The following is an 18,074-nucleotide window of genomic DNA, read 5'->3' as shown; positions in this document are numbered from 1 at the left end:
TTTAGGCCTTAGACATGGTAATTTAAAAACACAATGATTTCCTTAATCCACTCTGGCATCGTACATTATTCAAAACAGTTTTATGATGCTTTGTAAAAAATGTTGGTTGTTGTATGTTGTAGTAGAGAAAATTATAACTATGCAGTTATGCTCATTTCAAATATCATTCTCTTTTATGTCAAAATATTTAACTTTCTTCTTTTTTGTGTGTGTGTTTCCTCATTTTTGTGTTTCAATTTGGTATAAAAACAGATAAAAATAATAAAAAGATAAAAATGACACTAGATTTTTTTTATTTTTCCCCTGTTTAAGCTTGACTTAGGAGAAATATTTCGTGCAATTGCTACGGTCTAAATTTGACCTTGACATATAAATAACCTTGAAGGTCATATTATTGTATTTTCACAGTTTTTTGCTATAATTGGCTACAACAGGGAAATTAATTGATGTTTTGTCTTCATACTTGTGCACAACCATCCTAACTGCCTCCGTGGTCAAGGGTTTCGAGTCGATGACTTCTCATCCAGTTACCTCTCTGGCGTGGGTTCGATCCCCGGGAGATGCTTTGGTAGTTTAGCGCGGAGGAAGGTAGTCTATTACTGGTGTAACTCTCCAGGAACGATGGTTAGGAAACTACCCGCCTATATGACTGAAATACTGTTGGAAAAAGGCGTAAAATGAAACAAACAAACAAACAAAAGCACAACCATCCACAAAGCATTAAAGAGTCTTTAAGTGAACTTGATCTTCACCTTAATTTGACCTTGACACTTGAGGCCAAATAAGTAAATTTTGCTACAACTAAGCATAACTATTTTATTTACAGATTTCATTTGAATAATATTTAGACAAAAAACAACATTATGACAAAATTATTCTGATATAACCTTGACCTTTAATTGACCTCGACCATCAACATGAAATTATTGAATTTACTTTGTTTTTTACTAACAAAATTAATTCATACTTGGACAAAAGAACAGATTCGACAAAACCAACATGTTGAATTATTCTGATATGACCTTGACATTTAATTGACCTTGACTATTGAAATTTGCTTGCATTGTCATAACTTTGTTATTTACTTATAAATTTGATTCATACTTGGACAAAAGAATGCATGTAACAAAATGGACCAGTTGAATTATTCTGATATTAAATGTACCTTGACCTGTAATTGACCTTGACTGTCAAGGTGAAATTATTGAAATTTGCTTGTATGGTCATTACTTGGTTATTCACTTAGAGATTTGATTCAAAGAACACATGTAACAAAATACTCTGATATGACCTTGACCTTTAATTGACCTTGGCTGCAAAGGTGAAATTTTTGAAATGCTTGAATTGACATAACTTTGTTATCATATTTTGATTTCCAGGTTTGTTAAATTTTCCCATTTTTTAGCTTTTCAATTTGCAAGTCATAATCAAGCGAATAATTTACAAACTGAACTTACAGTTTTATTGATTTACTTGGATAAAATTATTTCAGGTACCTATGACCTTCAACAAGAAATACCTCTGCAGTCCCAAGGTATGCCAACAGCAACTTACAACAGCTATACTCCCAGTAAAGGACTAAAGATTCCAAAAGCAGACTATGTAAGTGTAATTTAAAGAAAATTATGCAATGAATTTTGAGCCAGGATAGAGGTTGGCCAGAAAAGGATTTTACAAGCCCAAATTTTTAAACTTTTAAATTGGAAACTTAAATGTCAAGAATAATGATTTACACACTTACTTTGTAAATTTTATTCTCTTTGATTTTTGAGAAAAATGAGATTTTCTGTTTCAAATTCAGTCATTAGTGAATTTTTCAGGCTAATTGGGCTAGAATTGAAATACTTTACTGCAGTGAAAATAAATTTTTACAGTGAAAATATGGAAAATGAAAATATGCATTTTTTTCATCATTATTTAATTTCTCAATATGTCATTTATAAGTACATGTATATGATAAAAGAATATATTTCATATCAAGAATGTTTTCTCAAACAATTTCAGATAATTCAGCAAAATTTGAATGAAACAGATGTCCATCCAGGATACTGCCAGTTTGGTGGCCCGGGCTCTAATGTACTGGTTACATTAAAATGGAAGAAAACTATGGAAGCAAGAACGAAACACTTTAAACCAGCCCACGCGGTGAAAAAATACATCGATGGCTTCTTTAATCCTTGGGATCTGCAGGGCCTTACATCAGGGTCGTTGGCGGGTATGACTGGGGACAAAAAAGAAATTTTTGAAGCGCTTGAATGTAAGTAATTTAAAAAAAAAGTTTTGTAAAGTTTATAATTATTTCCTGCTTAATATTTAAAATAGGATGATTCAAATTGCTAGAGACTGAAAATTAACTTAGAAAAATCAATGGTTTTGAATAATCCAAATCCAAATATAGTGAAAGAAGAAAACTACTCAACTTCCAGTTTCAACAGCGTCAGGGTTGTAGGCCTAGTGGTTACGGTGTCTGGCCCTCAACCAAAGGGATCATGGGTTCGAACCCTAATTGGGTCACAACCATGTTTCTCCATATGACACCAGTGTTTGGTCCAGAAAGCAGACTCGAAAGTAATTAATATAAGTTGCAAGAACTTGTTTTGCAATTGAGCTTAAATAAATATGTTTAATCCAATGTTGAATTATGAAAATCAATAACTTAAAGCAGTCTTGAGGTACCCACTTCTTAAAAAATAGTTTCTGGTTCCACCTACCTATACAAACAACAAATGATTATTAGCACTATAAAAAAGTGTGGGCAACCGCATGCAATTGATGCATTCATGTAATATGACCTATATATATAAAATAATGTAGAGAATTATATTATTTAAACATGAAATATCATTTTAAATAAATTTCTTTTAATCTCTCTTTTCAGTATTCGCCACAAGTGAATTTGGCTTCAACAGTACACAGTTCAACCGCATTATAAATACAAAGGCAGGAACATCCAGGAGGGCTATGAATGTTAATTTCCCCGATTATGCTGTGCCAAAACGAAAGAAGTTTATCCCTTAACCTACTGAATAGTAGAAATGGACTCATCTGCCATCTCATATTTTTGGACAAAACCATTCATCAGTTTTAGGGGAAATTTTGCAAAATATGTACATTCTGAATAGCGAACAGTTCAGACCATGACAGGTTTTTTTCTGGCCCATGTGTGATGATTGGTATTGAGTCATATTCCCAATGCCAAAAAGTATATGAGCCCCGTCACGACAAAACCAACATAATGGGTTTGCGACCAGCATGGATCCAGACCAGATCAGGATCCATGCTGTTTGCTTACTAACCTTATAACAAGTAGAGAAACTAATAGCGAACAGCATAGATCCTGATCAGACTGCGCGGTAGCGCAGGCTGGTCTGAATCCATGCTGGTCGCAAACCCATTATGTTGGTTTTGTCGTGACGTGGCTCATATGGCTTTATTTCTAATTTTAAGGTGAAAATTCCTAGTTCAAGGGACAAAAATTAAAATAAGTATTATTGTCATTTTGTTATAGTTAACTGTACTATGCCATAGAACATTATAATCTTGCATTCAAAAATTTGATATTTATGTGCTTATCAGTGAAATATAAAAGGAATTTAATTAAATTCATATATGTCAATAAAGGCAAAATAAAAATGTACGTTTGTTTTATTTTCAAACTTATGAATATTAAACATTGTCAAAAGACATAATAAAAAAAAAGAAAATAAGGGTTTTCTTTTTCATATGTATATTTTTGGTAGGGTGACAATCTGGCCCTCAAAAACAAGGGACCCGACCATGAAGACTAACAAAACTTGTTACATACCAAAATGTTCGGCATAGTCTGTAGTTCTTGAAACTGCCGGCATAAATTGGCATAAGTCACTGCATTTTCCAGAATCCAAGATGGCCGCCAAGATGGCCGCCAAAAAATAAAAAATGCCCAATCAGACTTATGTTGGTTATAGGGTGTCCTTTATGGCATTTAACTTTGTTTTTATTGATTATTTTATAAGAACAGACATAAATCTAAACATATTTAAGCTTTTCTGAGATTAATATCATACTTTGCGATTTTTTTGGTGAATAATACCCAAAAATTGCGTGAAAATCAGGGGGTAGGGGTAATATTTTCGTAAATATTTCAAGATGTGGACAATACATGCAGTTTATTTTTACTTATAACACTTCAGTAGTATATAATACTTACTATTTCAAACATTTTGTAACACATTCATTATCAACATTCACAATATTTATGATCTTTATGTGGTTGGGGCATTTTATCTGCAAAAAACTGTTATAATGTATAGTATTATATATATAAATTCGCAAACGGAACAAAAAGTGAATAAATGCAACATATTTCATTTTTACACTGTTAAGCTTACATAAGCACATATTTAAGCATAACTTGTTGTATGATAAAATCATCATGACTGTTAAGCAAAACTATGCTTAACATGGCTGTTAATGCAGATTTTGGCCTTTTCCGAATAAATACTGTAGATATAATACAAAACTAGCATGTTGACAAGAATTTTCTGCACAGCTTGCCATTGGCTAAGATCAGGCTAAAGCTATTCTTAAATAAAACAAATATTTGCAGAAAAACACATCAATGTCCAAACTTTAGTATATGAAGTGATCAAAACAACTGCACTCAAATGTTCAAGTCTGACATTTCATCATTTGACATTTTAAAAGCTGCGGTGGTTATTTTCATCCTGATCAACATATTGAATATAAACAAAACTAGGATAAAAGCTACAGATTGGCAGAACATACAATATAAGTACAAACAATGTTTCTCCTTACTGTTAGACACAACTTAATTATGCAAAGTTCACAGTTATAGACTTCAACAAAGCACAAATAGCTATTATATTCTACTAACTATTAACAATGTGCTTAGGCAAAAATCATAGTAGTATAGGTCCTCATCTGCAGAGACACTTGCCAGCATTGTAAACAAATTTTGACAGATGTCATCAGAATCTTGTAGTGTACCATTGCAGCTGCATGCTGTTGTACATGGTTGTTCATTTTCCTGACAGATACATTCCTCACTACAATGGTCATCACAAGCACATACCATATCACTCAAAATCTCTGGTGGTGCGCACGATTGTGACATGAGTTGAGGCGAGTACAAGCCCCTGTTGTCAGTCACATACCCACATTCGAGTGGATCTAGTTCAGGCTGAGGGTTCAAAGCATTTCTCTAAATGAACAGCTGGTATGCACATCTTAGTAAGTGTAACATCATGCTGTCATTTGTTGGTGGCAATCTTCTCGGCTTGACTCTAACCTTACCCAAGACAAGTTCTTTGCGTAGGATATTCAGAGATGTGCAACATGTTTGCCCATAGAGCAAACCAACAAAGAGAATGGCTGCAGCTTTTGTTTCAGAAGATATTTCTGGCAGCTGACCCAAGTCTGCTAGGCTTGTCAGTTGTGGTGAATGTTTGCGCAGAACATGGAAAGCTTTCTTCTTCCCAATTCCATGGAAGGAGGAACATGTGTCGCACCCTGTGATACAATAAACTGGAAGTAGAACGGCTCTTTCGTTGGGATTCAGTGCTCTGTACACCAAATGCACTGGTATGTATCTTGTAAGGTTACAGTACAAACCCTTTCTGCCGGTCTTGAAATACACGACTTCTATTCCCAGACTATCATAGTGGTGGACCAGTAGAACAAACACATCTGTGTCTGGACTTACCACTGTTGCACTCTTGATCCTTAATGATGCCGATGCATGTGCCAAGTGGAACAACATTCTGCTATCAGCTTCCTCTTGGTTTGACTCAAGGCCACCAACATATGAAACTGCCTTGTTTGTAACCAATAGAGTCTTCTGCTGTAACCCACCAGAGACAAACAGTTGCATGCCCTCAGCAATCAGGGTATGGCAATTTTCTGTTAAATGCCTTGTATACATTTTTGTTAGCTCGCTTTTACACTTGCTGCTGGTCAGCACCCTTTTCCAGTCGCCAATCACCATATTAGGTTGGATTGTTATGGCTGAGGCTGAAGCACTCTCTCCACGTTTTTGCCGTGTCTGCATTTTCAGACTGTTTTCTTCATATCTATCGAAGACTACATGGACTTGAGCTGTTTGCTGACATCCAGAAATTATATATGTCCAGAAGCTGTCTGCCATTTGCTTGTATGTAGGTTTTGAACCTGTTGGTGGCTGAAGTAATTGAATAATTGCCATTCCATCGAAAACAATACAATCTACTCTTTGCATATTTCTAGGAATGTTTTCAGGTTCTGCAAGTTGTTCAAGTTTTTCCAGAAAGTCAGACTTTTTGGTGGAAGTCATTGAGCCATCATCATGAAATAAACTAAGAGGGACAGGAGCATTCTCAAATGACATGACACGTTCTAGTGGCACTCTCTTATAGGCGTTGATTGCCAGCAGCCGGAGGTACATTTCTTCGCCATTAATGGTTATATCTTTGGCTTTCATGCGAATGGTCCTTGCCTTTCTTGAGCTCATGGTTTTTATGTTTGCCCTTGGGATTGGATCGAAGAAATTCTTCTTCGGCGCTGGTCTCCCTTCAACCTGAAACCTGTCTTGCACGAAATCTGTTAACATCGACATACCAGTAGAGTGACAGTTAAGAAGACTACTAGCAACTTCAGGTTCTGCTGCAACACCTGTAGCGAAGTTTACCAGAGTGTCCGGTGGATCAGTCAGGCAAAAGGGGTCTACGAAGACCTGGTTTTCAAACAGACTCAGCATGTTTCTGACAGCTTCGTTATATGCACTCATGTGGAAAGGTGTGTCTGTGTGATGTTTCACTGTTGGAGTCTTTCCAGCAGACGAAAATTCAACAGCATACTTAGCTGTAACTGGTCTGGATAGGAACCACCGAGACAGGGCACTGTCATTGTGTGTGAGGCCAATTATGCCACCTGAAGACTTCAGTGCCTTATTCTCCGTCACTTCCAGGACATAGTCGATCCATACAGAGTTGAATACTCCTTTTGTCAATTTGGCAACAAATTTACCTTTCTTGAAGGATTTGAGTATGGCATCTGGCAGTCGATTCATCTTCAACAGCATATAAGGCATATATCTTGCATATACTGTTCTGTTTGCTGCAAACATGAATGGTAGTAGCAGTGACTTTGAGTAATGAAAGGTATCCCAAAGACCATGCCTTGAAGCAGCTAGGTACAGTTTCAGAGGTTTGGAGACTTTCATCAAGTAGTCATCCCAGAATTGGAAGAGTTCTGATTCAGTCCTACCTTGGTGACGAAATACTTCCATGAGAGGAACCATGTGGGTTTCTAAAAGTGCTGTGGTCTCCTGGAGAAGACTTGTATCAGCTGACTTCACATCAAGTTGTTGAAGTTTCTGCAAAAGTGATACTGGCACTAGCTGTGATTTCTGCTGCCCCCATCTGTAGAACTGAAACAAAAATCTCTGGCTTAACACTTCATCAATCATGATAAGAGCACGAAGGGCCCTGTCAAAATCTTTGCCAGAGAGTATATGATCTGCTGTATTTCTGGCAAACACATCTGACTCTACCAACAAATTCTTTAGTCCAGCATCCCCATATATATGCCCTATGCCACCAAATACACTCATCAAAAAATGCATGCCTCCTTCAAGAGGAATAACTCCCTGGAACTCAAGTGGCTTTGCCCATACAATTTCTAATGCTTTTGACAACAAACCCATATCAAATACAATAGGACACTCTGTCTGACCTAGTGCATTAACCTGTTCTTTACTTCGTTTTAGGGTTGTGTAAACTGTATTGAGTTCAGTTGGTGGGGCCATAATTATTGGATTGAATATTATTTCAGATGAATTAGTGAGAATGTCAGTTTGTATATTTGACTGGAAAACTGTCCATGGTGGAAACAAAGACTCAAATCGGCCCACTGAGTACAATATGTCATTCAAACGTAGTTGTCTGGCTTCAGCTGGTTCTGGGCTACTTAGTTCCGACATCTGCACCGGAGGATTAAGCTGGGGATTTGGCCGCTCTGTAGGCTTCTGGTAAACCAATGTATGTGCGAGACCATCTCCTGAAAGCAATTTAAGATATCATAAAAAAGAAAAACTGAAATTAAGTGGATGACTTGTATACATATTTTTCAAGAAACAAGATTGAATTTGGAATAATGTTATTATGTAAAAAGATGTTACAAAGAAATAATTGAGCAGCCAAATTATTATAATTGTTGCCTGGGAGCAAGTGGGTCCTGGTGTATAGAAATGGGAAAACTAGAATATTCATCTTCTTTAACACTTGAACATTTCTGATGGTTACTTTTTCCAATATCTGATACTAATTATAGTTTGGATGGTATTTTTGCTATCTTTTTATCCAATTTTACTTGGTACTCAAAATTATATCTACGCCCTTGAGGATCTGACAAAGGATACTGGTAACTAAAGCCATAAGGATTGTTTTGGCATGATGTGGGTCAATCAAACTCATTTTGTTTACCAGGCAGTTCTACAGTGTCGATAGACCTCTCCTTCACTCTAGGTATGCGGGGTGCTGACTGTTCGCCACTTGAAGGTGTGTGGACCAAAATACTGGTCATGGCATGTGTTGACTTTTTGCCACTCAGGGTACTTTCATTATGGTCCCAGTTGTCGGCTGCCAAAATGATCAAGTCATCAGATCGCTCCTGCTCATCTCGTGTCATGTGTGCAGGGATAATTCCACCTGAAAGTATTAAATTTATTTATTTATTTATTGCCTGTTACACTTGTTACCATGACCTAATAAATGATATTGTTGTTGTTGTCGTCGTAAAAATTATTTATTTATTTATTTATTTATTTATTTATTTATTTATTTATTTATTTATTTACACAGATAAAATTTATAATAGCATGAGCTAATGTATTATAAGAACAAATTCTGCTGATCATACGTAGTAACATACATTTTTACATATCTTAAATAATTATTTTAGTTGCTTTTTTACCTGACAGTGTTCTCTCTTGAACAGATGCCATATGAATTGCTGCTGATGTGAGGAAATGCCTGATCTCTGTGTATGAGAGCGTGTACCCATGTGAATGAAGGTCCTCGATTAACTTCTTGCTTCCATATGAGTGGTGCAAATATATCGATAATCCAAGGTGTTTTGGGGTTATAACTGGCTTAACTAGTGCTGTGATATCTGAGCAAATTGAAACTGTTCTCTGATCAGTGTCACTATCAAGTAAGTCATGTCCATCTTTTAGTTTGGATTCTGATCCCAACCATGTAACAAAGCGCACTAACAGAGGATCCAAAAATTCTCTTTGGGTGGACAGTCCTATTTCCATGGAAGAAAAGTACTCTTTGTCTAGACCTTCAGTCTGCAAGATTCTCCTCCTCAATATCCCAGCTGCTTCATGGACAACTGATATTTCATTTGCATTCTTATCATTTATACTTTCTGTTATACTTGTTTCAAGTTCTTCTTGTTCAGTTATATCTTCTAAAGCCTTCTGCAGCTGCACAGACTTTGACAATGCTTCATCTACTGTAACACCCTGAGAACAAACAAGGTAACTTAAACCTTCTCTAGCAACAAACTTCAGATCTGGCCAAACTTGCACCAGTGCTTCCTTTACACGGCCTGCACGTAACATAGTGTCTGGTATGTCTAAACCATTTTCTCTTGAAATTTCAATCAGTTTTGTTCGTAAGTATCTAAAGTCATAGGTAATTTTGTCCTTTTCAATCTTGTCATTTAACTCAGACTTCAGCAATTGGCAAGCTTTGTTTAGACTACATGTACTTTTATCATCAGCCGGGTATTTCCGTAATAAGTATTTACTCAAACATTGGGGCTGTCTATGGTATCTTGCTTCAACAGCTACCAAATCTCCATGTGTACTCAGCAACCGTGTTTGTAATGCATTGTCGTTTTTACTTACAGCTACTTGTAGCAAATTTGAGAACAGCTTAGAATTCTCATCAATTGAGCCTTCAATCATTTTTTTGTTTGTTTTTTTTTTGTTTTGGGTTTTACGTAACATCGACACAGTATAGGTCATATCGCGACGTTCCAGCTTTACTGGTGGAGGAAGACCTCAGGTGCCCTTCCGTGCATTATTTCAGGCACGAACGGGCACCTGAGTAGAACCACCGACGTTCCGTAAGCTAGCTGGATAGCTTCCTCACATGAAAGAATCCAAAGTCCCTGTCGGGATTCGAACCCACAGCGGTGAGGGGCAAGTGGTTTGAAGTCAACGACCTTAACCACTGGGCCACGGACGCCCCAAAGAGCCTTCAATCATAGACCAGCAAAGTCTGTTCTTTGAGGTACATTTTCCACCACAAATGAAACAACGCTCTTTCCACAGAAATTCAGATCCAAGCTGGGATCGTGTAGATTTTGATGGGGTTAAATTTTCATCATTTTTAATATTTTTCTCTTCATTTTCAGACCCTTGTTTGTTGTAAAAAGGGTGCACAAATTTAGAACGACATACTTTGTGATAATTAAGTTTAAGCTCTCCATTTCTTATTTTGTCTTCATATGTAACAATGTTTGTTGAAATTTCATCACCTCTGCTTTTACAAACATCTAGCAGTGTATCAAACTTCAATGGGTTTAATTCAGTTCTTTCAGATTGTTTAAGAAACTTCTTATTGCAAAAGACACAGTTGTTTTCAGTAAATGATAGTTTTCTTTTCTTGGACTTTTCATTTACAGTTCCTTCCATGATGCTGCCTTTGCATCATACCTAGAAAACAAGATAGGATATATTTGAAGGGGATATTTTTACTGAAGCACCGTTTTTGAATGAGTTGCTCATAAACTGCTTAAAGAATAGATTTTTGTTCATGAATTTATATGTACTGTATAAAATATAATGTTATAGCAAAAAAAAACATCATAATCAAGACATATATTAGTATATATTTATACAGATATTATTAAAAACCGTTGACTAGTGCACTGACTTTTTCAATGTCATTGACAGGGAAGAAAAAACATTAAATTTAGTTTCTGCTGTATTTTGTTTTGAAGAATTCACATCTAAATACAATCATTAAACAAAGTTGCAGGTCACTTATTACCTGTTTTAATTCATTGTGGGAAAATTTTGGACTAAATATGATTGTTTTTCACATGTTGAATTTTGAATTCCCCTCCCACTAAACTTTTTGGTGCAGCAGTAAATATTACCCCTTCAATATTATCCTATACCTGTTTACTATGGGGGAATGAAGGAAGGATTAATAATAGCCTTGATATGATTCAATAAATCAGTACTTACCAAGAATATGTTATTTGTATGTCTTCTTACCTTGTAATTATGCAAGATTTTCGGAAATCGGCTAGAAAAACTACATTACTTACCTTAAACGCTTAAAAAATGAAAACTGACAATAAATTTATACCAGATTGCTTGAATTTTATTTGATTGTCACTGTATTAAAGTTAAAACCTGAAAAGTATACAGTTTATTGCATAAAACTTTAAATGTAGACAAAAATAGAACCCCCGGGCCAGCTCGCCCAAACCAAAATCGCAAGCTAACATTGCAAGCTTGTCACAAGCTTGCTGCAAGCTTAAGTTGCAAGCTTGCTACTGGCTAGTAATTGGAACCTTGCGGCAAGCTTGCGGCAAGCTTGCGATCAGTTATTTAAAAAAATCTGACTGCAAACTAGTTAATATTTAAGCTTGCGCAAGCTTAATCGCAAGCTTGCGCAAGCTTAATCGCAAGCTTGCGCAAGCTTAATCGCAAGCTTGCGCAAGCTTAATCGCAAGCTTGCGCAAGCTTAATCGTAAGCTTGCGCAAGCTTATTTGCAAGCTTGCGCAGGTTTATCTGCAAGCCTGCACAGGCTAAGTCGCAAGCTTGTGCATGTATAACTACAAGCTTAATGTATAAGCTTGCGCAAGCTTAATCGCAGGCTTGCAAAAACTGTAAACCCTATTTGGAAAGGGAGCTGCTACGTATAACAGTCTCTGAATCCTATATAACATGCAAAAAAAAGGCATTAATTACCATGATAAACTTATTTAATCATAAATTGTAAAAAGAAGCTGATGTTAAATTTTTCATATACTAATGTTTTCTTCCAATTACCATGGTAAATAGTCCAGCCTTGATGGAATGACATTGAAAAAATCCAGCCTAATTCCAGCATCCCTGAATGTTCTTAAAATGTAAAATTCTGGGATGGAATTCAGCACAGGAATGTTTGGGGTAGAATTTTTATGAGTTTAACATGATCACATATTTCTTTCACAAAATTTAATACATATCCTTTAGTCCAAATACAGAATAGAACACCCTGCATTCACTATAACACAAACAATTTTTTTCTAGCTGCAGGTTTTGGTAGGTTCTTGTTTTCTTAGAATCCAACACTTTGTTTTAAGCAATTATTTTGCTCTTAGTCTGTCAGTGACAAACTATTCAATCTTAAATTTGTTTTAAATGTTTCTGATTATTTAAATTACTATTTCTTTTATCGGTGTCCATTTTTAGTCCTCTGCCTGTGTTTCCTAGAACTTCTTATGGTTGTGCTGACCTTTAAAGATAAAATTCATAATTAATTAAATACAGATGCAGTAATGAACTATGTTTTATTGCATAAATGCAGTTATATTACATATCTTTTAATAACATCGAATCTAATGTTTCAACAGTATTAACTATTAAATATTAACTATGCTTATGCATTTTCAAAAAATACTAAAGCAATGCAGTATATCTTATTTCAATGTGCACAAATGTTTAAGAATTTCTCTGTATGAGAATTAAGTAAATTTGTGACAATATTTATTACCCAGTATGTATTTTTTCAAGAAAAGATGTGGAATAGAAAAGTATTGAGATTTAATAATATACCTTTTCAGGATTAATACTGCACATCATTATTAAACTCTGCCGCTATTTCTCACAGTCAGCACCAGCCTGCAAATTATTTATGTATAATGTAATTTTAGATTGTTCCATTGAAAACACAACACATACATGTAAAATAACAAATGATTATGATTGACCCTGTTCAGCTGTACAACTTAACTACTGATTGTACCAATAAGTCCTATTTAATCAAATTGATTTAATTTGTTTAATTTGCAGGAAATGAAAAAGATCTACTAACATGCCATTTAAACAATATAAACAATCATTAAAAAGAAATCATTGAATAATTTATATGTTACAGATTATACATGTATAGATTAAAAAGAATTATCAGAAAAACAAATGCATGAAGTTGAAAATATAAAAACAACCTTGATCTCTTGTTACAAATGTTAATAATTTGATATATAACCTGTTTCTGCATTAATGTAACTTAAGGTTTATAATTACCTGATTCTGTTGTATATATCCTTGTCCCAGGTGATTCTGATTGTTATCATACCAATACTTAAACACTTTAAATGTTAAACAAAACAATATCTCCAAAACTGCTAAAATATCAAGTACATCCTCTGCTCTCTTTGCTGACCCAGATATCTTAGAATTCAAATTTTACAACAGTTACTGTAAAACTGGACAGGTCTATCATTATGTAAAGCAGGGTTAATCTACTCATCATTTTAACTTTCATTCTTTGAGCGTAAAAGAAAATATCAAATAGCTAATAGATATAAATATTTTAAAAATCATTACAAATTTTTGTACAAAAAGATTGCAATGTCCTTCTAGACACATTCTGCATATGAAATTTATAATGTTATCTCTCCCCAAAATAATCACATGGAACAGCCTGATCTGTCTGAATGACCAGGGAGTAAATTAGTCATGCACAGATGGTCAATGAATTTTATCAAGGCTCTGATGTGTGTAGCGTAAAATCTCAGTGGTGGAGTATTTATTTTCCTAAATAAAAGCAATATATTGATTAATTTAATATAGAATATATATGAGATTATTTCATGCACTGTTTTTGTTTTGTTTATTTATTTATTTATTGTTATCCAAAAACATGAATTCTTAGAATTTAAAAATGGCAAGCAATGCAATCCCATCTTGATTATTATAGTGTCTGAATGATTGAATCACAGACTTTAATTAATTTATAGTTACACTTAAAGCCTGTAATTAAATGGATATTATTTCATTGTACATAACTTCATGTAGATTTATTGAAATAATAATATGTATTTAACAATCAATTCATTTACTTCTTTTGCACAGACATTTTTTCTGAGATACCCTTTTCCAACTACATGACAGTGATTTTTCTCACTGAATTGGGAAGAGGCCTTAGCCTCTTGATTTTGGGAAAAATTATCGCTAAAATTGCCGATTTGGGAAGTAAAAAAGCTGGTTTAAGTTCAGATTTTGGGGAAAACTGCATGATTTTAAAGAAAATTTCAATTGGGAAGAGGCCTTTTTTCGGAGTCTGTTATATAAGTAGGAAAATCACTGACATGAAATGTATAAAGTGTCAAATTTCAAATCATTTACAGTAACTTGCATTAAAATAGATGATGATTTTATATTTTCTTCGTAAATTTACAATACTGAGCTGAATATATAAAATAACTAATAACTAATAATAAACTTTAGCGTGGTGATTTAGTTAAACTAGTTAATTATCACTGATACTATCATTTTTGGAATTTTTATTTTAATGTGTACACTTTTGACAAAAAATTTTCTAAGTGTTTCAATTACTTTCACAAGAAATTTCTAAGTGTAGATTTGTACAAAAATTTTCTAAGTGTCTACTAATTGCAAGCTTGCGGCATTGCAAGCTTACATCAAATGTTTGCAAGCTTGCATGAATTTTAAACAAGCTTGCAATATATTTCAAAAGTCATCGCAAGCTTGCGCAAGCTTGTTGCAAGCATGCAGGTACCTTGTATTTATGCTGTAAGCTTGCGGCAAGCTTGTGACAAGCTTGCGGCAAGCTTGTCGCAGGCATGCATTTTGGTTTGGGGGCCACCCCCAAAATTTGATGTCATTTTTGGAAATTCGGCTCTCAAAAATCTTGAAAATATAATATTAATCTTAAAAAAGCTTATATGTGTCCAGATTTATGTCTGTTCTTATAAAATAATCAATAAAAACAAAATTAAAAACCTTAATGGACACCCTATAACCAACCTAACTCTTGTTGGGCTTTTTTGTTTTTTTGGCGGCCATCTTGGATTCTGGAAAACGCAGTGACTTATGCTAATTTATGCCGACAGTTTCAAAAACTTCAGACTTTGCCGAACATTTTGATATATAACAAGTTTTGTTAGTCTTTATGGTCGGGTACCCCCTGTAAATAAAGCCCTAAATAGCCCATTGTCACCCTACCATTTATTTATTGCATTGGTAACTTTTACCAATACTTCACCCATTGAATTTCCAAAACATTGGTTGTTAACATACAGCAAGAAATTAAATTTAGGGTTTTGAAAAGCAGTCAACTTCTAAAACATTATTTTGATAGCTGTAAAACATCAATTCTTTTCAATCAAGACCTTTTATTGATGCACACATTAAAGTGTACAACTGTAAAATGCAGCATGACCTGTTAGCAGCACATAAGGGATATACAGCATGTACACCTAAAGACAATAAAATGTGCACTTCACATATGCAACATGTGCAACATGATCTGTTCACAGCAAGTACACATATACATTTGTACAATGCAGCCTCATTTGCATGTGAAAAGTGTATTTGCTGTGTATGTTCTGTGTACTATTTCTCTGATGAACATAAAGTGTATATATTGTATATTTATTTTATACTTAAAACATACTTGTTCCTCCTGTGTACAGGTAGCATCCAGCAGATAGAAATGGGAGAGCTCATTAAGTGAGCCGCTTCACGACAAAACCAACATAGTTTGTTTGCGACCAGCATGGATCCAGACCAGCCTGCGCATTGGCGCAGTCTGATCAGGATCCATGCTGTGTGCTTACAAACCATATAACAAGTAGAGAAACTGATAGCGAACAGCATGGATCCTGTAAGGGAACTATGCATGAGCTCTTTGAGAAAAGAAGTAACTTTTGATTTAATTACATCAGGGAAACATTAAAAAATAAAACTCTAAGCTGAAAAGAGTTAAGCCATAAAACAATTATTAAATATATCAGAAGTCCTCAATTTTCAGTCCAAAATCAATTTCCTAAAAAATAAAGTCAATACAGAACACCATCAATTAAATAAGATAAATTTTCACTTGTTACACAGTTTCACAGTTACATTTTTTTTATTTGATAAATCTTGCCTACCAGTAAGTTGATCTAATAATGTCTTTACACTATGTCATGACTTAAAGGCCCCCAGCCTAAGGGTTACAGGTTAAAACGTATTCGCTTCGATTTTCACTCGTAAACATTTACAATATTTTTTACCGTTTAATAGAAGTTACCATGTTGTCTTAGCATAATATTCTAGTCATTATTGATAATCATGAATTTTATCAATTTAGATTGATAAATGCACACTCAGTAAAAACAAGATGAGATAGACTTTTCAAGGCTATTAAAAACAAATGTAGCTGATCAATTAGACTTAAAATACCCTTTTGGTATAGTTGATTTTCCTTTGATCTTTCAAAAGAGCAAAATGTATATTAAATTGGTGCCGACTGAAGTGGCTTGAATCTCTTTTGCAGTATAGAAAGATAGGCATAAATTTTTGTATTGTCTTATTATGTCCTTAACCTGTAACCTGTTGGAACCAAAAATGACTAACCTTTGCCATCAGCATTAACCCTTTACTTCATATAGACGTGTTTTCATGCTTTTTCACCCCCCCCCCTTTTTTTGAGGCCATAAAATGTCCTATGTAGGGGCCCCAAACACTTATTTTTGTTTGAGAATTATTGAAAAAGTCATCATTTTTATTGTAAAGTTATCTTTTTATTTCCGTGCCGCCTTCTTATATGTGAGTAAAGACTGATTTTGCAGGATTAATATCACCACATTTTTTCTGCATGAGTAACACACAGTATTGAACGGGCTGCTTTTGCGTATTTTGACCTCTTTTTGGTAATTTAGTCGTTAGTGCCAACTGCAGTGTGTAAATTACCTTCTTTTTCTGTACTATTAAAGACAATGTTAAAAAGCATATCATATAATGGCAAAGTTATGGTTGTTTTTTTTTCATTTTATTTTGTAGACATAAATGAAGAAGATGATGGTTTACTTGGCAATTGGACATGTGGCGTATGCCAACAATGGTTCCAGACAAAGAGCAAATTACTGATCCATATGAAGGTGCAACATTCTGCAGAAAATAGGTCGCAACATGTGAATATTGCAGAAAATAGGTCAAAACATGTGAGAATTGCGCCCACGGAAAATAAAATGTGTAACATTTGTAACAAGATATTTACCACTACCACTAGTTTAAAGATGCATATGAGAGTACATACTGGAGAAAAACCATTCGAATGTCCAATGTGTAAGAAAAAGTTTACACAGAAGGGTCATATGAGGTCACATATGGTGACAGTACACTTAAACGAGACTTTGAATTAGGTTAATTTACATTCACGAATTCGAAAACCTAGCTAAACGCCGTTTTCCGGTACTTTCTGTACATAGCTCTGGGGAATTCACCTAATGGAGTGTAATAGCGAACTCGATGTTTTCGGCCTTTTTTAAAATTAAATTGAAATAAAATAGTTATTTCTTTTTAAGAAAATAATTAAATATCATTGTATGAATAATTCCATACAAAAAATAAAGTAAATACACAAGTTTACGCAGAAATAACCTTATTTCTTATGGAAGATTCCTAGAGCTGTCATCGATATCGACAATATCGATGTATCGTTGATATTTTTTTGTCGATCAATAATCGATACACATTTTAGAAAATCGATACTTTTGACTTATAAATTAAATGTCTAGAAATTATAAAATTCACCCAAAATATATACAGAAGCAGTTATTATATCTAATCTTATGCTTTTGTTATAAAGCGGAATTATTTCATAGCAATGGTGACAAAAAATATTGTCTGGAATAAATCACGCAGTGGACAAGACACTGTACAGAACATGTTTTTGACTGAAATCATTGAAACAGGTATGAAAGTGAATGACAGACAAGTGAGTACAGGATATTATCGATATATCGGTGTATCGTTGATTTTAGTCACTTGATATCAATATATCGTTGATATGCT

The 18,074-nt window shown here is 34.4% G+C and overlaps 2 protein-coding genes and 1 long non-coding RNA gene across 3 annotated transcripts; 1 reads left to right on the top strand and 2 right to left on the bottom strand.

The window, feature by feature from the left end:
- Positions 1-1,280: 1,280 nt before the first annotated feature.
- On the top strand, positions 1,281-3,310 carry LOC132717298 (uncharacterized). The gene is made up of 3 exons (XM_060700730.1): positions 1,281-1,602; positions 2,005-2,257; positions 2,879-3,310. The coding sequence occupies exons 1-3, from the start codon at positions 1,537-1,539 to the stop codon at positions 3,016-3,018; spliced, it is 459 nt and encodes a 152-aa protein (XP_060556713.1). The 5' UTR covers positions 1,281-1,536; the 3' UTR covers positions 3,019-3,310.
- Positions 3,311-5,203: 1,893 nt separating this feature from the next.
- LOC132717296 (uncharacterized) lies at positions 5,204-9,952 on the bottom strand. The gene is made up of 3 exons (XM_060700727.1): positions 8,950-9,952; positions 8,460-8,684; positions 5,204-8,034 (listed from the first exon to the last, which is right to left on the bottom strand). Exons 1-3 carry the CDS (start codon positions 9,950-9,952, stop codon positions 5,204-5,206), a joined length of 4,059 nt encoding a protein of 1,352 aa, XP_060556710.1.
- Positions 9,953-11,488: 1,536 nt separating this feature from the next.
- On the bottom strand, positions 11,489-14,146 carry LOC132717299 (uncharacterized). The gene is made up of 3 exons (XR_009623942.1): positions 13,296-14,146; positions 12,825-12,890; positions 11,489-12,504 (listed from the first exon to the last, which is right to left on the bottom strand). It is a non-coding gene; the product is annotated as an uncharacterized LOC132717299 (long non-coding RNA).
- Positions 14,147-18,074: the final 3,928 nt, after the last annotated feature.

The sequence above is a fragment of the Ruditapes philippinarum genome, unplaced genomic scaffold, assembly GCF_026571515.1.
Source record: "Ruditapes philippinarum isolate M1 unplaced genomic scaffold, ASM2657151v2 ctg12200_1_1_1_1, whole genome shotgun sequence".
Taxonomy (NCBI): domain Eukaryota; kingdom Metazoa; phylum Mollusca; class Bivalvia; order Venerida; family Veneridae; genus Ruditapes; species Ruditapes philippinarum.
This window is presented reverse-complemented; position numbering and strand designations above follow the sequence as displayed.